The sequence below is a fragment of the Capsicum annuum genome, chromosome 1 (genome assembly GCF_002878395.1).
Source record: "Capsicum annuum cultivar UCD-10X-F1 chromosome 1, UCD10Xv1.1, whole genome shotgun sequence".
In the NCBI taxonomy this organism is placed as follows: domain Eukaryota; kingdom Viridiplantae; phylum Streptophyta; class Magnoliopsida; order Solanales; family Solanaceae; genus Capsicum; species Capsicum annuum.
The window spans coordinates 196,137,722-196,161,623 of record NC_061111.1 but is presented as its reverse complement, the minus strand read 5'-3'; the positions used below and the strand labels follow the sequence as shown (position 1 = coordinate 196,161,623).

Below are 23,902 nucleotides of genomic sequence, written 5' to 3'. Positions count from 1 at the left end.
TATTTAAATATTTTTGGTGGTCAAATGATTGAGTTGATTGAAAAATATAAAGAAGAACATTACAAGGCTTAGACATATGACTTGCAAGTCTTGGTATGACGATACCGAAATAGAAAATGCCATGACAGTCTCAGAATAGAACAGAATACAGATTTTTACTCAGATTTTTAGAATTAAAGTTTAGAAAGATGCATGTTTAGAAAAGACTAAAAATGGACTTAAAGAGAGTTAGGTGGTTACCCGAAGAAGGCACGAGTTTAGATAACTCATAGTCCGAAATCGTATTTTGCTAATATGGGTTTATTATATCCCAAAGAGGGATTATATGCTGGCCTAGTGTCCTGTGGTGTATCAGAATCAAAAATTCCAACCCTTGCGGGAAACTTGGGTTGGGGGCTTGGCCGCCGAGTCAAGGGTGGATTTCATATAGCCCATGGGATTGTAGAATTGTAGGGTGTACAACCTAGCTCAGAAGTAAGACAAAGAGTTGAGATTTATAGAAGTGTTTTGAACTCTATTGAAACTGACCATGTATTTAAAATATGTTATACTGACATGATTTATGAAATGATCTCACCTATGTTGTATAAAAATTATATTTTTATTTTTGGATTGTCTGCGTACCAGTGCATTTTGTATTGACCCCCTATAATTCAGGATCTGAGGCTCAGTCCCAGAATCTAGCTAAGGAGTAGATCATTTTCAGACGTTTGAAGTTGGTAAGCCTCCCTTGTTTCGGAAGGCCTTGTCTCAAGTGATGTTTCATTTGGTCTTTAGTTAATGGTCCAGCTGGGAGCCTTGTTCTGGTCTTCAAACAGATGTTAATTTCAATATGGTTAGACATTTCGTATACTAGTGTTAGATGTTTTTGATCTTTATGAACTCATTTTAGTATTGGGTAGTTTGAAATAAAAGTTGACCATGATTTTGTTTTGTTATGTATTTCCACATTTCCTCTTAGTATATAAATTGTGTATATGATTACCAGTTAGAATAGGGCACTCGGGCCTTCATGGTTCGAGATCTCCATCGCGGCTAGGGCCTCAATTCGGGTTGTGACATTTTGTCTAATATATGTGGATGATATTTTGGTGCTTGGCAATAATCCTTCCCATATTAAGTCTTTGGTTGTGCAGTTCCAATTCCAATTTGTTGTACGTGATTTGGGGTCTCTTTCCTATTTTGGGGAATATCAACAACTAGAACTAGTGAAGATTTGTTTTTATCCCAAATAAAATATGTTAAGGAGCTCCTTCGACGTGTCCAGATGGAGTCTTACAGTCCTGTTAACACACTTATTTGCCCATTTTCTAAACTTTCATCATCTGGAGGTCCATAGCAAAGTTGGTGGGTTACAGTACTTGACCTTCACGCGTCCAGATTTGGCGTATGCAGTGAATAAAGTTTCTCAATTCATGCGTTGTCCTATGGTATTGATACTCATTGGGTGGCAGTGAAACATGTACTGCGTTATATCAAAAGGTCATTAGCTCATGGTCTATTCTTTTCACGTCGATCTACTACATTACTTTATGGCTATACCGATTGCGATTGGGGGAAGATGTGGATGATAGTAAATCCACCACTGGTTTTGCTATATACTTTGGTAATCATTTGATTTCATGGTCATCCAGGAAGCAAAAAGCGGTATCCCAATCAAGCACTGAGGCTGAGTTTAGAGCACTAGCTGCTACAACTTCAGAAATCACTTGGGTGGAGTTTTTTCTCCGAGAAATTTGCTATTTTACCTCTTCTACACCTATTCTCTGGTGTAAAATTTAAGTGCTACATACTTTACAGCCAATCCCATTTTCCATTCTCGCACGAAACATATGGAGATTGATTTCCAATTTGTTTGAGACAATGTTCGTGCTAAGACTCTTTTAGTTAGGTATGTCAGTTCTCATGATCAAGTTGCAGATCTATTGATGAAGCCATTATCCAAGTCACGGCTCCTTGAGTTGCAGTTCAAGTTGATGGTAGTGCAGACCCTGCTCAACTTGATGGGGAATGAAGAAGCATAATGTTGGCTTAGTTTACATAGGATTGTTATTTTCAGAAGATGACTTATAGGACTCTCTGTACATGCTTTAGTTTAGGAAACTTGCATGATCTGTATATGTAAATGTGTATTTTTAACATAATACTTGAAAACCCTTTCTCTGACTAATAAGACGTGTTAAAATTTGTATCAACATTGAAGTTTCACCCTTATGTTGTAGGGCTAGTACATTTTTAGTCTCGGTCAGGGTTGAGAATCGGGTCGTGAACCAGTGTCGGGCCCCCAATTTGAGTTCCGAATCCCAAGTTAGGTTTCGAATTGGTTCCAGAGGCAGGGTTGGGAGTCAGACTACGAGTTACGTTCAGGTATGTGCCACTATATGTACCATCTTTTACGTGACAAAGAGATAATAGTATCCAAAAACTGTAAACAGATAAACATTGATGGAGAAACTTGTAAACATGAACAACTGAAATACAAGAGTTAAAAAAGAACTGTGCTCCAAAAGGAAATAACACAAATGTTGCAAAGCATTTAATTTGCAGAAAACTCACATGAATTCAATGCGAATTGCATATTGCATGATAGCAGTTAGTAGTAGTAGTGTCTTCGCGATGGCCCGTCCACCGAATCCAGCATAGCCTGTCTTGATCGTGCCGCAATCTGAGATTCAATTTGAGCTGCTATAAGCCGCTCATGAGCATCACTAACTGAATTTATCATCTCTACTGCTGAATTTGCATTTATATTATTTCGACGCTGCTCTGATGTTGGACTTGGATCAGGAGATGCACATTGCAAGTGTGTCCCGAAATCACAATCAGCACAGTAGTACAATGATTCGTCCGAGTCCATTATGATATTGCAGATATCACAAACAAATATGATGTCCTTATCTTCGTATGGAGAACCAAAGCAGAGCTCCAACTCATGTAGGTGTTTGTCAATTAGTATTGATTTTGGAATTTTTATTTCCTCTTCCTCTACTTTTTCGTCTTCATCTTCTTCCTCAGTTTCCACTTCTTCCTCTTCCTCTTCCGTTTCTACTTCTTCCTCAGTTTCCACTTCTTCTTCGTCTTCCTCTTCCGTTTCTACTTCCTCTTCTTCCTCTTCCTCCTCTTCCGTTTCTACTTCCTCTTCCTCTTCCTCTTCCTCTTCCTCTTCCTCTTCCTCTTCTGCTTGATTGATTTCTCGTATCTTGATTGGATCCTCCTCAGTGGTCGTGGTTAGTACTGGATTTGCTCTTGGTTTGTTGACTACCTGGAGTTTTGGTTCTAGTTGGCTGACATGTTTGGAAATTCCACATCTGATATGTGCACCAAAATCACAATCAGCACAATAATACAACCAGTTTTTAAGATCTACATTGTCGTGACAGATATCACAGACAAAAACGATGTTTTCATCATCCGCGTCATCATCAAAAGGGGATTCAAAAATGAGCTCAAGTTCATGATGATGATGATGGGATAGGAAGACATTTTGGGGCAAAAGGGCACATTGCGTATGGATATCAAAGTCGCAATGGGCACAGCTAAAGCTGAACCCATTGCCAGCAGAGCCACAAGCATTGCAAGTATAGGAACGACTCGAGTAAGTCGGGAGTGGGAGAAGGGTCAAGTGGTGGGAAGGGTGAGAAGAATGATCGAGAAAACGTGGGGCATTGAGACAGTATTCATGAAGGATATATTGGCAGCTATTGCAGCCATAGAAATTAGGCTTATTAGTAATGTTTGGTTGCTCACAAGCACTGCAAGTGAGATTTTCACTCTCAGCTTGATTGATAAGTTTCAATATATGGGGGTGGCTGAAGTGTTGTTTACTTTGACATGCCCGGTTCTCCCTTCCCATTTTTCGGGTAACTTTCAATTGTTGATGCACTTGTCAACCATTGGACGTGAATGTACTAGAGATCAAGCAAGTTCAATGACCAAACTAGCTAAGTGGTATTCGTATTTTATAGATAAGTAGTAATAAGTAGGCAATGCAACGACTAACTGGCATTCATTTTTCTTGATCTCTTTGATTTTATAAGTCGTTTCCCACAACAATTTGGTCAACTGTTATTAAAGAAAGTTAAATTAGCATATTGACTGACTAAACTACGAACTAATTAAAATGGTGAGAATCCTTGAATTCTTCAAAGCCAGCCAGGATTTTCGAGATGGAAGTGGCTACGTTGTGGTCTTAGACTTTCATTTGCTCATTATTATTTTAAGAACCCAATGAAGTATTATTTTTCTTATTAATCTCAGTCTGAGTTGCTTCTTAGAGACCAGTTCCAAATAACAACTAATTAATACAATTGGCACCAGTTCTTGCAGCATTTTACTCGTAGAGAAACCATTTTGCTGAAAACATAATAAGTAAATAAAAGTAAGTTGCGTGTTTTTTAAAAGCTTAAGCTTTTAAATAAGATGACTACACATCGATGGTCATGCACTTCAACAACCAGAAGCTTTATATCCAAAGTAGTGGTAATGCAAAAGACATGTTAGTTCTATTTGGCTTTTATAGGTGGTCGTTTGTGATATAAAATTTACACGCACCCGATGTATACAATAAGCCACGGCCACCAATTTCGGCAAATTGGTAACATGGGAGGACAAAAAAAGAAACTTGAGAAGTCAACTATACTATGTTCATGGATGTTACGATAAAGGAATCTGTTGACTTTTTCTCTTTGCAAGTTCACATTCCCATCATTCATCATCATACTTGACTATTGACTAATAATCCATTTATAGAGACTTGTCCTAATTTGAATTCATCTTCTGAAGGTTGAAGTTTTGATTATTGCAACTGGCTTGCTAGACGAACGGACATTTAAATAAATTATTATGATCATATACAATACATTAGAAACTAATGAGAAAAAAAAATGGATTAGAAAATCTACATAAGTTTTAAGACTAGGTAGGTTGAAATGAGAGCACAATCATTTTCCTGTTTCATCTTTTATTTAGGTAAAATTGCATATTTAAACCTTGTGTTCTAGGGAATCAGGAGTCAAAAGGACTATTTTTTTATTAAAAATACTAAAGGGGACAACAAAATTTAAAAAAATACCAAAACGGAAAAATTGCTTGGGATCCAGCGACTTAAAAGTCGCCGAGCCCACAACGACTTACAAATCGTTGGGTCAGCCGCGACTTGTAAGTCGCTGGCACTGACGCGATTTGCTACCTGCCAGCTACCTTAGAATTTTTTTTATGGCTGATGTGAATGGCTGACGCGCCAGTTCTGCAGCCTTTGAATTTTTTGGCTGATGGAATAAAGGCAGCCTTTTGTTTAAAAAATGCATGAGACATTGATACACGAAAGACAAGAGAAGCACGAAACAATTCCAAAACAGTCCGCAAATCTTAAGGATCCGAGGACCTTTTTGGAGACCACTCTCGGATTTACTACAACAACAAGAATACAAGAATACAAGGGTGTTTTTGACACCAAAACAGTAGCAACACAACAAGAACAAGATGAACAATAGACAAATTTCGGATTGCACATTAACAACACAAACACACGGTTACAACATCAACACTACTACACGATTACAAAGAAACAAAAGGATAGATAGTTAGACAAATTGAAGGTATAATCTTAACAACCCAAAAGCCTATTCCACTCTTGAACCTTTAACATCATACACAACAAATACCTAACTCTTACGTTGGCACAAGAGTAACCTCAATCTCTCAAGCATCCAACGTTTTCAAGCGTGAATCTAACACGAGTGATTCCACACTCAAGTTGAAATCCCTAGTTACAAGTTTCGGCCATGGGGGCCATTATCACAAGAGAGAGTTTTTCAAATGTTACAACTTTCAATATTCAACAAAAACTAAGACTAAAAATCCTAAGAGGTTCTATATATAGTGTATTACAAAATAGAATACAAAATGACCACAATACCCCTTAAGGGTGAGGTGCCCATCAAGTGTAACTTAGGGGTTGTTTTTAGTGCATTTAGGCCCTCTTTTACACTTCACTTGTGCACTTCCTTGGACGGATTCAATACACACTTATTCTCGTCCATCCTCGTGGTCGTACTCGTATCATCCTCCCCTTCTTGAAAAGAATTCGACCTCAAATCTGTACCTTGCAAATCAAGAGAAGACAAACAAGCACACATCCTCATGCCATAAGAGGTTAGAGTTAGCAAAAATAATACATCAACATGCCATGTCGAGGCAAAAAAAATTTGAAGTATAGCCACGAGTCCTTTGTCTTAATCATGAAAAGATTAGTACAATTGCTACAAAGGAAGTGGTTTGGACAAGCATCAAGACAAAAGGAAAATAGGCCGAGATTCATCCTTTCCCACCCAAAGATGGTACCGGGATCAAATGGAAAAATTAGCCAAGGGCCTAAGATGAGGCTAGCCCTTCCTTCCCCTAGAATGTCACTCCCACATTCACACACAAAAACATTTTCATACACATGATCTCTATGAACAAAACTAATTGCAATGTTTTTACCACACAAGATGTTCAAAGAGACATGCGCATTATTAAGATCAATTCTATAGACACCATCACTAACTTGAGAACTTTTAAGCACTCCATTTACATGCTCAAGTAGTGAGCTACATTTAAGAGTAAATTGATCATCATGCACACCAAGAGTACTACCAAGAGTACTCATTTCCGAGACTACACATTCCTTGCCCATAAGAGTACTCTCATCTTCCAAGAAGAGATTTCCATCTTTAGGAGGAATGTTATCACACCATAGTGGGTTAACATATTGGATATAGCCTCCAAGGTAAGCTATACCATCATTTTCACCACTAGGTACATTAGGAGTGTTTATATCATCTTCAAACAAGACATTAAACCTAAAGAGATCATGATCTATCTCGCGGACAGATTTAGAACTAGCAAGTGCTTCACTCTCTATAAGTTCACTATCAAGTACCAAAGATGTTTCAATCTCCTCTTTACCTTGGTATGGGTCGGGGAAGCTCACCTCTTCCTTTGGGAAGCTCTCGGCACAAGGTGTTTGGACAAAGAAAGTTGGATTTTGTGGGATAAGTTTAAGTAACAATTGGCGTAGCCTTTTCACGTGCCATTTCATTTCTTCAATATCGCCATTGATGCGATTAAACATAGCATCAATATTAGTGGTAGCCATGGTACCTAAAGCAAAAGACAATAACAAACAACAAAACAAACTTGTTAGTTCAAAATGCCTCACCACACTCTCACTCTTGGTTTTACCTCACAATTGATTTCACAAGTGTTGAAAGCTTGCTTGTACTTCGCGAGTGATTGAGGGTCGAGTCTACTCTTATCCGGAATAGATTTTCGTTTGAGTTGACTAAAAAAAATTTATTTACGGACTTGAACCAACAAGATACAACAAATTCACAAAAGAGAAAAGCACACAAAGAACGTTAACACGAACAAACAGACACAAAAATAATTTACAATTTCATAGGAGTTTACTAGCTTGCCAATTTACGTTCGGACCAATCAAACAAAACTACGAAACAATAAAAACAAACTAAGAAAATCTCAAATTTGAGCCAAAATTGTTGCGTGAACAGTAACAATGATGACGTGGCAGCACATAATTGGTTGCGATTTCGAACAATTTTTGTTGTCCAATTTCAAGTCTTGGTCAATTTACAATTTAGGAATTGGTGGAATTTATTTTAAGGAGAGAAATTTAAACAAGTCTTGGAACCTTTTCAAATTCAAGTTTTCAAGACTTTGACTTTCTTGTACTTCTCCTTATAACATGGACCCTTGTTTTATGGAAAGTGGTTGAGATGTGATTGACTATTTAATGAGTGATGGTAAGTCTTTCAAGACTAACAAAGCTTCACCCCTTTTTTTTTCTTCACCTTTATAGATCTAATGTTCACTTTATATTAACAAGCTATGAAGGTTGTGAAGAACTTCAAGAACAACATCAACAATCACCAAGAACAACCAATAACAATCTCCAAAAACACCATAATTTTCACACGGCCAACTTCCAATTTTCATAATACAATATCTTCAAAACTTGGCCAAGACAACTATAATTTCAACAAAATGGTTCCTAGGCCACCAATGAACGACAATATCACGTGGCCAAGCTTAGAACAACAATAAGATGACGATCACAAGGCCAAAACAGTCCACCCCAACAATGTTTTCAACAACAATTCGGCCAAGCCTTATGTTCACGAAAACAACACCAACAATGTAAGTTCAAACTTAGATTTAGACTCAAGAGTGTTAGAGATGAAGAAAACTAACACTAGAAACAACAAAACAAGTAAAAATCTCGGCCAAGATACAACAATAACACAATTTCGGCCAAGAACACTAAATGGACAGATTTGTTTTTTTTTTCTAGAATTTTCAAATTTCAATTTTTTTTTCAAGTGAGCTAGCCCGAGATTTGATCTTGTAGGAACAAGATCAAGCCATGCTTTGATACCAAATGATACGCGAAAGACAAGAGAAATACGAAACAACTCCAAAACAGTCCGCAAATCTTAAGGATCCGAGGACTTTTTTGGAGACCACTCTCGGATTCACTACAACAACAAGAATACAAGAATACAAGGGTGTTTTTGACACCAAAACAGTAGCAACACAACAAGAACAAGATGAACAATAGACAAATTTTGGATTGCACATTAATAAAACAAACGCACGGTTACAACATCAACACTACTACAAGATTACAAAGAAACAAAAGGATAGATAGTTAGACAAATTGAAGGTATAATCTTAACAACCCAAAAGCTTATTCCACTCTTGGATCTTTAACATCATACACAATAAATACCTAACTCTTACGTTGGCACAAGAGTAACCTCAATCTCTCAAGCATCCAACATTTTCAAGCTTGAATCCAACACGAGTGATTCCATACTCAAGTTGAAAGCCCTAGTTACAAGTTTCGGCCATGGGAGCCATTCTCACAAGAGAGAGTGTTTCAAATGTTACAACTTTCAATATTCAACAAAAACTAAGACTAAAAACCCTAAGAGGTTCTATATATAGTGTATTACAAAATAGAATACAAAATGACCACAATACCCCTCAAGGGTGAGGTGCCCATCAAGTGTAACTTAGGGGTTGTTTTTAGTGCATTTAGGCCCTCTTTTACATTTCACTTGTGCACTTTATTGGATGGATTCAATACGCACTCATTATCGTCCATCCTCGTGGTCGTACTCGTATCAAACATAAATTGTTCATGCAAGTTTTGAATTTTTATGGCATGATGTGAGAATTAGGTAGCCTTTTAGACAATAATGCATGAGAAGTGAAATAGTGCATTTTAAAGTTTGCATGAGTGTGTTCCAAAGTTTATATATTAGGGTTTGCATGGAGAGTTTCCACACTCCGATTTCAACTTACAATACAATTTCTCTCAAATATTATTTTTATTCAGCTTATAATTTTTTGTATTAAAAAAATAAATCAAGATACAGTAAAAGTAAATTTATATTGGGGTGGTAAAGTTTTATATGAAGCTGGTTTTGTAATATATAGTCGGCCGCCTATAGTTGTTCAAATATTTCCATTATCTCTTAAATATGAGCGGTTGAACCGCTTACTAAGAAATAAAATGGGTATAACTCATCCAGAAGATGTAGTGGTTATCACGGAACGATATCCAATGTCTTTTACTCCAAATGGAGTTATAACATACGATGAGACTTGTATTTGAAATGATGATTCTTTATCTATATTTCTCCGTACTATTAAGATTTTTGGTAGTCGTATTAACTTAACAAGTCTTGATATATATGCGTCAATTGAACGTTGTCCTATTGTTCAAAAATCCACCGACAATGAATTTGATCTTTGTGATACGTCACATTTATCGAATTTAAATGTTGATTCTTCAAGGGACATAGTCCAACATCAAACAGTGGGAGAATTTGATAGGCACTCAAATGATATAAGTAATTTGAATACACAATATGATGGTTGGGTTGATATACAGTATCATAACTCTGATCGAAATGTGCATAATTTTGATATTGGGGGACCTAGCAATGCTCATATGCACATGCAAAATTTGAATTCTAATCATCAGAAACATTTTTTTCCGCTGGAGTCAATTGATGGGTAAATATAACAAGTTTTTAAATTAAATTAATTTATAATTTATACTAATTATGTTTAACTTTTTTTTTATTTTATAGATGTAATGATTTTGAAGGTATACTGACTCGTCTTACACAAATTGTGGAAAATAATGATGACATAGTTGATAATGAAGTGTGTGGATCAGACAGTGATGAACCTTCAGAACATGAATCAATGGATGATGGTGGAACATCCGATGATGATAATATCATTGGAGAAGATGAAGCTCTGGTTGCTCGTAGTGTTAGTCATCCGTCAATAGAAATTTCGTATTTGGATAATACCTAAGACAACACAGAAGATTTTGCATACACATGTGACGATAGTTTCAATCAAGCTGCTCTTTGGAATTTCAAGAATCCGAAATTCATTTAAACAGGTTAGATTTTTGCTAACTACAATTTTTAAAATAATTAATTTTCATTTTTTATCGACTAATACCTATTTGAATCTATATGAAATTAGGTATGTTATTCACAAACAAGAAACAAATGAAAGATGCTGTGAGAATGTAGTCTTAAAAAAAGAAAGGAGTTTATTTGTGATAGATCCAAAAGTAAGAGCTAAAGGGTTATGTGTAAGCGTCACATGTTGGGATGTGAATGGATGATTCGCTTTCAAGAGATTTCAGGTGGTATATGGAAAGCAGGAAAAATGATACAACCACATACTTGTCTAACTGATAACTATAAGGAAGATCATTTCAATCTAAACAACAATATGATTGTTGTTACGTTGGTACCACATAGTATGCAGAGCCCGAATATCAGTATTAAAGCAGTTCGAGAAGTCATCAAGTCAAAGCATCATTTTACTCCCAATTATAGAAAAGCTCAAAGAGGTCGAAAAAAAGCATTTGTGATGGTATATGAAGATTTTGAAAGTTCTTTCAAAGCATTACCTCGCTACATGATTGCACTACAATATTTCAATCCCGATGCTGTTGTTGAATGGGAGCAATATTCTTCAACAATGCAGGGTGAGAAAATATTTAAATTTTTATTTTGGACTTTTAAACCGAGCATTGATGGTTTCAAATACTGCTGGCCGGTCATTTCAATAGACGGTACCTATCTTTATGGTTTGTACGATTTGAAACTATTAATTGCTGTTGGGATTGATGCTAATGGTAATATTCTTTCGCTTGCATGTGCACTTGTTGCACGTGAAAGTTTTGAATCATGGTCATGGTTTCTTAAGTTATTGTGGAGGCATGTTGTCGGTGAGAGAAAAAAATTGATCTCATTTCTGACCTTTGTAAAGGAATATTACAATGTGTTCAGCCTTATGATTGGTTGAGTCCACCACACACTTTTCATAGATTTTCTGTTCGATACTTGAAAGCCAATTTTAATAGAAAAATTTGAACAGAGAGCTCGATAACTTAATGTAATAGGCCGCCACGGAGTATCAAGAAAGGAAGTTTTTTTAAAGAATGGAACAAATTAAGATATTGTCCCTTGCAGCATATATGTGATTAGATAAATTTGCTCTGGGTAAATGAACAATGTATAAGGATGATGGTCGTAGATGGGATGCCATGATGATAAATGTATCAGAGTCATACAATGTGTTGTCAAAGAAAGCTCGGGGCTTCCAGTGAATGCTATGGTTCATATGACATTTAAATCTCTTATTGACCATTTTGTGAAATGAAGCAATCTTGCTGATGCTTTATTACAAAATAATAAGTCATGGCCTCCTGCCGTTGAAAATAAATTCTTAGATTATTGAGAGAGAGCGCAATCGCACACTGACATGATGACTTATCAAACTGGTGATAAGGTATTTGAGATTCTTACTTTTGCATGTGATGGTAAGGGTGAAAATGTCCACACAGTTAATGCCAAGAGAAAAATATGTTCTTGTTGAAAATAGAAGAATTATCATATGTCATGCTCACATTGTATTAAGTTTTGTGGCATTCGTGGCATCGAACCTAATACATATGTTAGAAAGCACTACAGCACTAAGCTATACAAACAAACATATAGTGGTAAATTTTACCCCATGGGTGATGAACGATATTGACTGCCATCCCCATTTGCTTTAGTTGCAAACATTGAATATATGCGAACATCTGGTGTTGAAGAAAGAACCTGACTTAAGAATAATATGGATATTGCTCCAGCTCGCATGGCTAGAAAGTGTAGTATTTGCAAAGAAATAGGTCACACTAAGGTACGTTGTCCTAGACGAGCTCAGTAATTTGCGACTTTCATGTAGTATTATTTTATGTTGTGTTATTGATCTATATGTAGTATTTTTAATGTAATATGTCTTTTAAAATTTTTTGATTTTGATATCTGCTTTAAATACACTATATTCAAATTCGTGCATTACAGAGCTACGTGAAATTTTGTGACAAGAAGTATTCATAAGGTTGTGGGTGAGGTGTTTGGAGACACCTGTTTATGTTTTGGAATAAGGAGAAAATAATAATCTAATTTTATGAATAAAGTAAAATAAAAATATTCTACTGCTAGCTAATTTATGTTTGTTGACTTGATAAGGAAATTGAACATAATAATATAAAATTTTCATGACGGTGCGTGTAACTTTAAATTCATCTAAACATAATAAAAATTACATAGTGGACTATTAGCCTACCTAAATAACACTAGAACAAAATTAGCCTACCTAAATTACACTAGAAAAAATTAGCCTACCTAAATTTGGCCTTTTGAAACTACCAACAAAAATTTTGATTAATTTTGTCCCCCAACGTGATTATGACGACTACCTGTGCCACAATAAGTTGATACGTGTGGCCTAGTTGATCTTCGATGACCATCTTCTCTCGCAACCTACAAAAAATATTTTTAAAGGTAAGATTATTTAAGACTACAAATAAAATAAAGTATGTAAATCAAGAAAGGACATCATACATGTGGTTGAAAAGTTTTTGCATTGGACATTGTTTCCTATAATAACATGAAATATAATTAAATAAATAATAATTAATTAATTAATCATAAATTATTAAATATATTTTACGAATTACCGACTCACATCAGAAAAGTTCAACGCCTCAGTAAATGAAGAGTTATTCATGAAAAATTCATGCATTCTGGGTTGGGGAGCATGATGAAATTCACTTAATTGCGCAAAATCATATTGGACAATGGGTGGCATTACAAAACCAACAGTTTCTTAGCGTGAAAAATCAGTGACAGTTGTCGAGGGTTCACCAAATTCAAATGTCGGATAATAGACCTCGGTAGTAGTAGCTAGAGACAAGCCAAAATTATCATGTGGTTCTTCGCTATGATCTGCCATACTATCTTCTCCACGACTACCTCTTCTACCCTGACGCGTACTATCTCTAGATGCAGATTGAAATCCCTGACAGCAAACTTGCACTGGTGGTGATTCCGCAGATTGAGTCGGTGGTGCATAATTAGGAGCAAAGCTCAATCATGTTCCTAGATAGGCAGAATTCATTGATTCCGAAGAAATACGGGCAACCTCTTATGCAAATCCATACATCTCGCTAGTTGATCTTGAATCACGTAAAACCAATTGAGCCATCCGATAAATGGTTTCATGTCCAATAACCTAAAAATACAAAATAAAAATGGTCATTGACATGTATTAAAAAGATCACTGACGTGTATTACGATTTTTTGAATATACGTACCAAGGCCTTATGTCTGTCTGTCATGTGTTGATATCCTTTTTGAACAACATGCTCTGGATTTCCAATTAATATGTGAGCATAATTACAATACCAATGAATGTACTCTAATTGATTGTTTATATGATGGGGCTCAAAAATATGTTCCCGACGTATATCCCATGTATGTTTTTTTTTGTTATACGTATTTAAAACTTCTTGTGTTATTCTACTTCGGTTATCACGCTTAAAATGTTGTTCGTGAAAGTGAGTACACGGTCCAGATTGTCTAATAGCACGATCAGTCATATGCCACTCACGAATTATTCCACAAATAAGTGGCACTCTAGCCATCTAAATAGGTTTTCCCCTCTTGCACCAAACGGGCAATTCATTGCGTATTTCTTTTGAATAAGGCTCTCAAATAAATTATAAAATAAATAGATCGTTATCAAACACAGCAATTATATTGCTCTTTTCAAATAGAAATAATATTATACTTAACATTATACATAAGAAAATATATTAGTAACAAATGTGGTACTTTTCCATTCTTGCATTCTAAATTTGTTTAATCAATACGAAAAATCAATAGTATTAAAATTTCAATTACCTGCTCAATAGTTAGGCTATCCAAGACATCTCTAATTATGACAAGTATATTTCTCGCCTCATTTCCATGAACTATACCTCGTCTCCACTTACGTGCAAGTGGAGCTGAGGCATCATGATGGTTTGCCCCCAGAGGGTGCGGTGCTGGCTGAAGTAGAATAATACGCTACGCCCATACCTATAAAAATATAAAATCAACTAATTTTAATAACACAATAAAATTAAGTAATACAAGTTTTAAAACATAAATATTAAGTTTTACGTACCTGAACTAAGGCAAGAAATCCACATACATCGCTAGATGAAGACATGGAGGCACGATATAAAGAATAGTATAAAAATGACAATGCAGCTACGCCCCAAGCCTTTGCCGACATTGCATTTAAGTCTTGCAAGTAGATTAAATAGTCCAAAGATATTTTAGTATTGGACTTGTCTGAAAATAATGTACCTCCGCACAACCATAAAAGGTACAACCTAACTCTCTGTTGCACCTCAATTTTGGAAGTATCATTAGTAATATCATCTAACTCTTTTACATATGCAGCTAATTTAGATACAAGTATTCTTCTAATTCCAGAAAAGAAATCTAGAGGAGGTTCCCATCCTGTTAAGTCACACCTCATTTGTCGTTTAGCTACAATTCCTAAATCGGTAGAACCTTCTAGAAGTATAGGACTCCCATCTACAACCATTCCAAACATAATTTCAATATCCTGTAATGTAATAGTGGCCTCACCAATTCGCAAGTGAAATGTGTGAGTTTCGGGGCGCCACCTCTCAACTAACGCACTTATAAGTCCAACATCGTAAGGAATGTTTGCTACTTCTATAATTCCTCTAAATCCACAAAAACTTAAATATTAAAGAATTCGATGATGCAATGGACGCTCCTGTATGTTTAACCAAAATTCTGTATCGGCACGACATCTATTTAAACACATATCTTGTCCCTCGATGTTCCAAATTTTTTGAGATCGATGTTTAGCTTGTAATTTTAACAATGGATTCATATCTACATAAAAAAATCAATTTGTTATGATCAAAAGTAAATTCATAAAGATTATCTAAAGAATGTAAAATTTAAGTTTAAGAATTCGAATATTTTCTTTTTAAAAGGCTGAACGAATAATTTTTCAAGGATGCAGACACTTTTTTGTTTCACATGTGAACAGTATTTAGTAGGTAGTAAATCACGTTAGTGCCAGCGACTTACAAGTCGCGGATGACCCAGCGATTTATAAGTCGCTGTGGGCCCGGCGACTTGTAAGTCGCTGGATCCCTAGCGATTTGTTCGTTTTGGTATTTTTTAAATTTTGTTGTCCCCTTTGATATTTTTAATAAAAAAAAATAGCCCTTTTGGCTCCGGATTCATTTGTTGCTGAATAGTTATTTATGTTTATGAAAAAATAAGGTGAAAATGACTCTCAAGTCTTGAATTAATTAAAAATAATAAGTGAGTCCCATAATATTATTAAGTTAAAAAGGTAAAGTCATTCAAACAACTAAAACAACTCGAGACAGTTGTTCGACAACTGCATTAGTTGTCCCAACAACTATCAAAGTTGTCGAACGACTTTGATAGTTGTTGTGATAATTTTTATAGTTGTTGGAGTGAAAATATTAAAATAAAAAATTAAAACTTTTTTGTCACTTTTACTTAATTTTTAAAACTTAAAGGATTCCCACTTAATTGACAAATTTATTTGTTACTTTTAATTCAAACTTGACTATTATACCGTTTCACCATGAGAATTTTCTTACTTTTTAAAAAAAAAAAAATAATTCACTTTATGTCAAATACAACTTCAAGTTGATGTTTTTCCATGAGAATTCTAAATATAACTTGGAGTTTTATTTGGAAAAGTGAAAAACAACAAAAATGTTATGATATTGATATATATCAGTTGTAGTGAATGTCTATCAAGATCTATCAAGATCTAGTTGATATCTATCGAGATTTGAAGTATTTGTCTTTTACTCAGAAACTAGGAGTAAATTTTCCCTATAAATAGAAGGGATTCCATCATTATAAATCATCCGTCAAGAGAAATAACAATTACTCTCTCTTTTTTCTCTACTCTTCTTCATTATTCTTTGCTTTATATTTCATAATATTTTATCAGCACGAGACTCTACCATCTCAAATTTGAAGGCTAAGGCTAAGATATGAATAACTTTTAAAGTAAGTTGTCCAATTGTGAAGATATTTGTTTGATTGCATCTGGCACTACACATACGACATTCAAAGACGAGAAATATTTCTCTCATCTAAACATGAGCAAGATTAATGTTACTAGAATCTAGTAGTACTAATTTGATTGAAGGCTTTAGAAAAATCATTATAATCTTGCCCAAGGGAACTAAACTCACCATAAATAATGTTATGTTTTCTCCTAATTCTCGGAGAAACTTGATGAGTTTTAAAGATATCCGTGAAAATGGTTATCATATCAAGACAATTGATGAGCTGAATCTTAAATATCATGGTATCACCAAGAATGTCTCCGGACAGACATGTGTTATAGAAAAGTTACCTTTTTTATCTTCTAGCTTATATTGGATAAAGATTTGTGCAATTGAGGAACATTCTATAGTAAACAAAAAGTTTACTAATTCCAATACTTTCATACTTTGGCATGATCGTCTGAGACATCCTGGATCTATAATGATGAGACGAATTACAGATTAAATGGACATCCATTAAAGAACTTGAAGGTTCTTTCAAATGGTGAATTATCATGCAATATTTGTTATCAAGGCAAGGTAATTGTGAAGCCATCACCAACAAAAGTTGGGATTGAGTCCCCCACATTCTTGGAACGCATACATGGGGATATTTGTGGACCCATTCACCCACCTAGTGGGCCGTTTAGATACTTTATGGTCCTAATAGATGCTTCTTCTAGATGGTCTCATGTGTGTCTATTGTCATCTCGCAACTTGACATTTGTAAAATTATTGGCACAAATAATACGATTACTGGCACAGTTTCCTGATAATCATATTAAGTTCATTTGCCTTGATAATGCTATAAAATTTTCATCCCAATTATTTAATGACTATTGCTTATCAATAGGGATAAGAGTGGAACATCATGTAACCCATGTTCACACTTAAAATGGCCTTGCCGAGTCATTAATTAAACATCTATAATTGATAGCAAAACAATTGCTTATGAAAACTAAGTTGCCCACTTCTGTTTGGGGTCATGCAATTTTGCATGCTGCAACACTTTTTCGTCTTAAATCGATAAATTATCATAAATTTTCTCTGTTGCAATTAGTTTTAGGTCAAGAGCCTAATATATATATCATCTGAGAATTTTTGAGTGCGGTGTATATGTACCTATAGCACCACCAAGTCGCACCAAGATGTCCCCTCCAAAAGGTTAGGAATTTATGTTGGGTTTGAATCACCCTCCATTATTCACTATCTTAAACCATTAACGGGAGATATGTTCACTGCTCGATTTGCAGATTGTCGGTTTGATGAGAAAGTTTTTCCAAAATTAGGGGAAAAAGATAGTGACATCAAAAGAGAAATTTCATGGAAATTCCATCACTATCTCATCTTGATCTACATGCTTCTATTTGTGAGCAAGAAGTATAGAAGATTACTCATCTGCAGAAAATTGCAAATCAAATGTCAGACGCATTTACAGATTTGAAAAGAGATCACCAAATCACATATTCCTGCAGAGAATATCCCAATTCAAATTAATGTCCCTAAAAGACCATCCACTAGTGTCATATCTAATGAATCTAAAACACGCTTAAAGCGTGGTAGACTATTAGGTTCTAAGGATCAAAATTCTAGAAAAAAATGGTTAAGATGACACTACGAAAGATCCTCATATGGAAGTTAAAGATTTGAGCAATGTCGATATTCCTAAAGGAATTAATGATCCTGAGACTCAAGAAAATGAGGAACTATCCATAAATTCAAGTGATGTTGACACTAATTTAAATCGATCTAAACTAGTTATGAATTATGTCTTTGCATATAATATTGCAACGAAAATAATGCAAGATATTGAGGATCTTGAACCTTGATCTGTCACAGAATGTCGAAGAAGAAATGACTGGCCAAAATGGCAAGAAGCAATTCAATTTGAATTGAATTCACTTTTCAAACGTGAAGTTTTTGGACCTATAACTCAAACACCTAATGGTGTTAAGCCTATTGGCTACGAATGGGTCTTTATGCAAAAAAAATGAGAAAATGAAATACAAAGGTATAAAGCATGTTTTGTTGCACAAGGATTTTCACAACAGCTTGGTGTAGATTATGATGAGATATATTCACTAGTTATGGATGCAATAACATTTTGTTATCTTATTAGTTTCACTGTCCATGAGAGACTTGAAATGCATTTGATGGATGTGGTAACAGCCTATCTATATGGATCACTTGATAATGAGATATGAAAATTCCTGAATAATTTAAAATGTCGAAAACATATAGTTCAAAGCCTCGAAAATATATTTCATTAGATTGCAAAGATCATTGTATGGTTTAAAGCAATGTGAACGCATGTGGTATAACCGTCTTAGTGAATATTTATCTAAGGAAGGTTATACGAATGATGAAATCTGCCCATGTATTTTTATAAAGAAAACAACGTTGGAGTTTGTTATACTTGTTGTCTATGTCGATGACGTAAACCTTATTGGAAATCCAATAGAGCTTCAAAAGACAATTTATGACCTAAAGAAAGAATTTGAGATAAAAGCTATCGAAAAGACAAAATTATGCCTTGATTTGCATATTGAGCATTTGACAAATGGTATCTTTGTCTATCAATCTGCCTACACAGAAAAGGTGTTGAAAATATTTTATATGGATGGAGCACATCCATTAAGTACTCCAATGGTTGTTCGATCACTTGATGTGAATAAGGAATCATTCCGACCTCAAGAAAATAATGATGAACTCTTTGGTCCTGAAGTATCATATCTTAATACAATTGGTGCACTAATGTATCTTGCAAATACTACAAGGCCTGATATAGCCTTTTCAGTTAATCTGTTATCAACGTATAGTTATGCTCCTACTATGAGACATTGGAGTGAGATCAAACACATATTGTGGTATCTAAAATGGACTATCGATAAGGGCTTATTTTATTCTAAAGATTGCAGTCCTGACGTGTTGGTTATGCTGATGTAAGGTACTTATCTGACCCACATAAAGCTCGGTCCCAAGCAGGCTATGTGTTCATATATGTGGGGTGCTTTCATATCTTGGAGATCAACAAAGCAGACTATCGTAACCAGTTCATCGGACCATGCTGAGTTAATATCTATTCATGAAGCAAGCCGAGTGTGTGTGTGGTTAAGGTTCACATACATCTCATTCGAGAAAAATATGATTTGAATTTAAAATGTGATAAAGTACCCACAATTTTATATAAAGTAATTCATAGCACAACTAAAGCGAGTATTCATAAAAGGAGATAGAACGAAGCATATTTTGCCAAAGCTCTTCTATACACATGAGCTCTAAAAGAATAGTGATATTAACGTACAACAGATTCGTTCAAGTGACAATTTGATTGATTTATTCACAAAGTCTCTTTTAACTGCAACTTTCAAGAAGATGGTGCACAAGATCGGAATGCAAAGGTTCAAGGACATTCTTATTAGGGGAGTTAATACGCGTCGTACTCTTTTTCTCTTACGAGGTTTTATCCCATTGATTTTTCCTTGTAACATTTTTAATGAGGCAACCTATATGCGTATTATTAGACATTCAAGGGGGAGTATTATGATATTAATATATATCCGTTGTAGTGAATGTCTATCAAGATCTAGTTGAAATCTATCAGAATTTGAAGTATCTGTCTTTTGCTCCAAGACTAGGAGTAAATTTTCCTATAAATAGAAGGCTTCCTTCATTGTAAATCATCCCTTGGGAGAAATAACAATTATTCTCTCTTCTTTCGAATAAATTTCATCCATGATCACTTAATTTTGTATCTATTATGCAAAAGTCACTTTTCTTTCATTCATTTCATCCATGGTCACTTAATTTTGTATCTATTACACAAAAATCACTTTTCTTTCATTCATTTCATCCATGGTCATTTAACTTTACTTCGACCATCACAAAAGTCACTATAATCGAATTTTACAATAATTCCATCTGAAAAATGATGTAGCAACCTTAATTAGTTCTTAATTTTAATTTAAGTGAATATATAATATATTACTCATATCTTGACTTTTTTTATATCTGCAGAACCCAATTTTTCTAATGTATTATTTAATGAAAGATTACCAATTTCTTACTAGATTAGATTGCCTAATGAAGACTATTTTCATAAAAAAATTTGGTTGATATTTTTAAGAAAAAATTCATAATATTGCATTCATCTGCCAAAAAGGTGCATCGAAAAGGAGTGATAAACAAGATAACTTCTTCAAAGCACATAAAATAGAAATACATATATGATATTATTTTTTAAAAAAATTATTTTAATTCTTTGAAGATAAATCAACATGCTAAAGATAGTTTTAAAATAAAATCTTTTATTTGTATCATTGAATAAGTATTGTCAAAATTTGTACAAATGATGTTATATTAACGTACAATTTTGTTAAATAAAAGTTATACTCCCTCCGTCCCATTTTACTCGTCCCAAATTGGGATGACACAGATATTAAGAAAAATAATAAATAACATGGCTAGTTTACCATAGTACTCCTATTAAATGATGTTTACATTTTAATTTAAAGAAAAAGTCATTAATGCAAAGGGTAAAATATGGGGAAAAAAATTGTCTTGTCTTGATAAGTAAAAAAGGACAAGTAAAATGGGACACTAGATTAGAAAATTTGAGACGGGTAAAATGGAACGGAGGGAGTAAAATATAAGTACTTTAATAGATAAAGAAATTATAGGATATCTAATTTTTATATTTATCAATTAAATTAATTAAACAATATGTAATTTATCATAAATTGAATAATATAAGAAAAACTTTTAAGAGAATTAATTGATTAGTTAAACAATTAAAAACACAAAGACAAATTCAAATAAATAGAGTAGTTTATCATATTATTATGATATACCGAATGCAAAGACTCAGGGGTCAAGAAAAGAATGTATGAAAAAAAATAATTTTATCAACTACATGTCATAATTTTAGAGGGAGAAAAATAATTTTATCAACTACATACCATAATATTAGAGGAAAAAATAATTTACCAATACATGTCTCAACTTTAGAGGATTTTAAGAATATACAAGTATAATTTTATTTCACAATTATATCAACCAACTTTTTTTTTATGAAAATAGTCTTCATTAACTAATCCAATCTATTAAGAAATTGGTATTCTTTCATTAAATAATCCATAAGGAAAATTGAGTTATGCACAGATAAAAAGGGTTAAGATATGAGTAATATATTATATATTCACTTAAATTAAAATTAACAACTAATTAAGGTTGCCACATCATTTTTCCGATAGAATTATTGTAAAATCCGGTCATAGTGACTTTTGTAATGGTCAGAGTAAAGTTAAATGACCATGGATGAAATGAATGAAATAAAAGTGACTTTTGCGTAATAGATACAAAGTTAAGTGATTATAGATGAAATGAATGAAGGAAAAGTAGCTTTTGCGTAATAGATACAAAGTTAAATGACCATGGATGAAATTTACCCTTTTTTTTTCTCTATTCTTCTTCATTATTCTTTGCTGTATATATCATAACAAAAAAGTTGTTTTTTACATTTTTTTCATCTTGCTTCTTTCCCAAAAATTTAAAAAACAATTCCAATAATATTCATAGACAAATATAAGTCCAACTTCAACTCTGAGTTAAAGTACTAATCCCTTCTCATGAATAGAGTTAATATTTAAAGGATAAAACTTTCAATCCTCTTCCTCTTCCCTTTATCGAATCTAAATCTTACAGCGAGAGGACTGATATGGTTATCATTCTGCCAAAGGCATTAATTTTTGACCCGTGAAAACAGAACAAAAATCGCGAATAAAACATGAAACCATAACGAAAATGGAGAAACTTGATCATCAACAATCACTCTTACAAAGTTGGAAGAGAAATAACATAACAACAACAAGAGACATTTATTTTGCAATAAAAAGTTAAAAACCGAAGAACACCAAGTTAAAGCGGAGATTATGATAGAGTAGACGTAACTTTAATGGCCTACCATAAGTCCAGCATAGCCTGTCTTGATCGTGCCGCAATCTGAGATTCAATTTGAGCTGCTACAAGCCGATCATGATCATCACTAACTGAATTTATCATCTCCACTGCCCAATTTGCATTTACATTATTTCGACGTTGCTGTGATGTTGGACTTGGATCAGGAGATGCACATTTGATATGTGCACCAAAATCACAATCAGCACAATAATACAACCAGTTATTAAGATCTACCTTGTCCTGACAGAGATCACAGACAAAATCGGTGTTTTCATCATCAAAAGGGGATTCAAAAATGAGCTTAAGTTCATGAAGATGATGCTGGGATAGGACGGCAGTTTGGGGCGAAAGGGCACAGTGCATGTGGATATCAAAGTTGCAACGGGCACAGCTAAAGCTGAACCCATTGCCATTAGAGCCACAAGCATCGCAAGTATAGGAACGACTCGAGTAAGTAGGAAGAGGGAGAAGGGTCAAGTGGTGGGAAGGGTGAGATGAATGATCGAGAAAACGAGGAACGTTGAGGCAGTTTTCATGAAGGAAATATTGGCAGCTATTGCAGCCATAGAAATTAGGCTTATTAGTAATGTTTGTTTTCTCACAAGCATTGCAAGTGAGAGTTGCACTTTCAGCTGGATTGATAAGTTTCAAGATGTGGGGGTGGCTAAAGTGTTGTTTACTTTCACATGCAGTATGTTTCTCCCTTCCCATTTTTCTTGTAACTTTCAATTGTTGATGCACGTGAATGTACTAGAGATCAAGCAAGTTCAATGACCAAACTAGCTAACTGGCATTCGCATTCGATAGATAAGTAGTACTTTTAATAAGTAGGCAATGCAACGACGAACTGGCATTCATTTTTCTTGATCTATTTGATTTTATAAGTCATTTCCTACAACAATTTGGCCAATTGTTATTAAAGAAAGTTAAATTAGCATATTGACTGAATAAACTACGAACTAATTAAAATGGTGAGAATCCTTGAATTCTTCAAAGCCAGCCACGATTTGCGAGATGGAAGGGGCTACGTTGTGGTCGTAGACTTTCATTTGCGCATTATTATTTTAAGAACCCCACGTAGCATCATTTTTCTTATTAATCTCAGTTTGAGTTGCTTCTTCGAATCCAGTTCCAAATAACAACTAATCAATACAATTGGCACCAGTTCCTGCAATATTTTACTCATAGAAAAACCATTTTGCTGAATGTATAATTAATTAAATAAAAGTAAGAATTTTTAAAAGTTTAAACTTTTAAATAAAATGGCCACATACTTCAACACCCATAAGCTTTATGTCCAAATTAAAGCAATAGTAATACAAAAGACGTGTTAACTCTATTTGGCTTTATAGATGGTCGTTTGTGATATAAATAATAAGCTAC

At 34.3% G+C, this 23,902-nt stretch overlaps 3 protein-coding genes across 3 annotated transcripts; 1 reads left to right on the top strand and 2 right to left on the bottom strand.

Moving 5' to 3' along the window:
• Positions 1-2,435: 2,435 nt before the first annotated feature.
• Positions 2,436-3,984, bottom strand: LOC107859885. The gene has a single exon (XM_016705037.2). The coding sequence runs from the start codon at positions 3,851-3,853 to the stop codon at positions 2,594-2,596; it is 1,260 nt and encodes a 419-aa protein (XP_016560523.1). The 5' UTR covers positions 3,854-3,984; the 3' UTR covers positions 2,436-2,593.
• A 6,696-nt stretch (positions 3,985-10,680) lies between these two features.
• On the top strand, positions 10,681-11,406 carry LOC107859893. Its single transcript, XM_016705047.1, has one exon. The coding sequence runs from the start codon at positions 10,681-10,683 to the stop codon at positions 11,404-11,406; it is 726 nt and encodes a 241-aa protein (XP_016560533.1).
• Positions 11,407-14,272: 2,866 nt separating this feature from the next.
• Positions 14,273-23,356, bottom strand: LOC124888591. Its single transcript, XM_047399317.1, has 2 exons — positions 22,524-23,356; positions 14,273-14,513 (listed from the first exon to the last, which is right to left on the bottom strand). Exons 1-2 carry the CDS (start codon positions 23,228-23,230, stop codon positions 14,408-14,410), a joined length of 813 nt encoding a protein of 270 aa, XP_047255273.1. The 5' UTR covers positions 23,231-23,356; the 3' UTR covers positions 14,273-14,407.
• Positions 23,357-23,902: the final 546 nt, after the last annotated feature.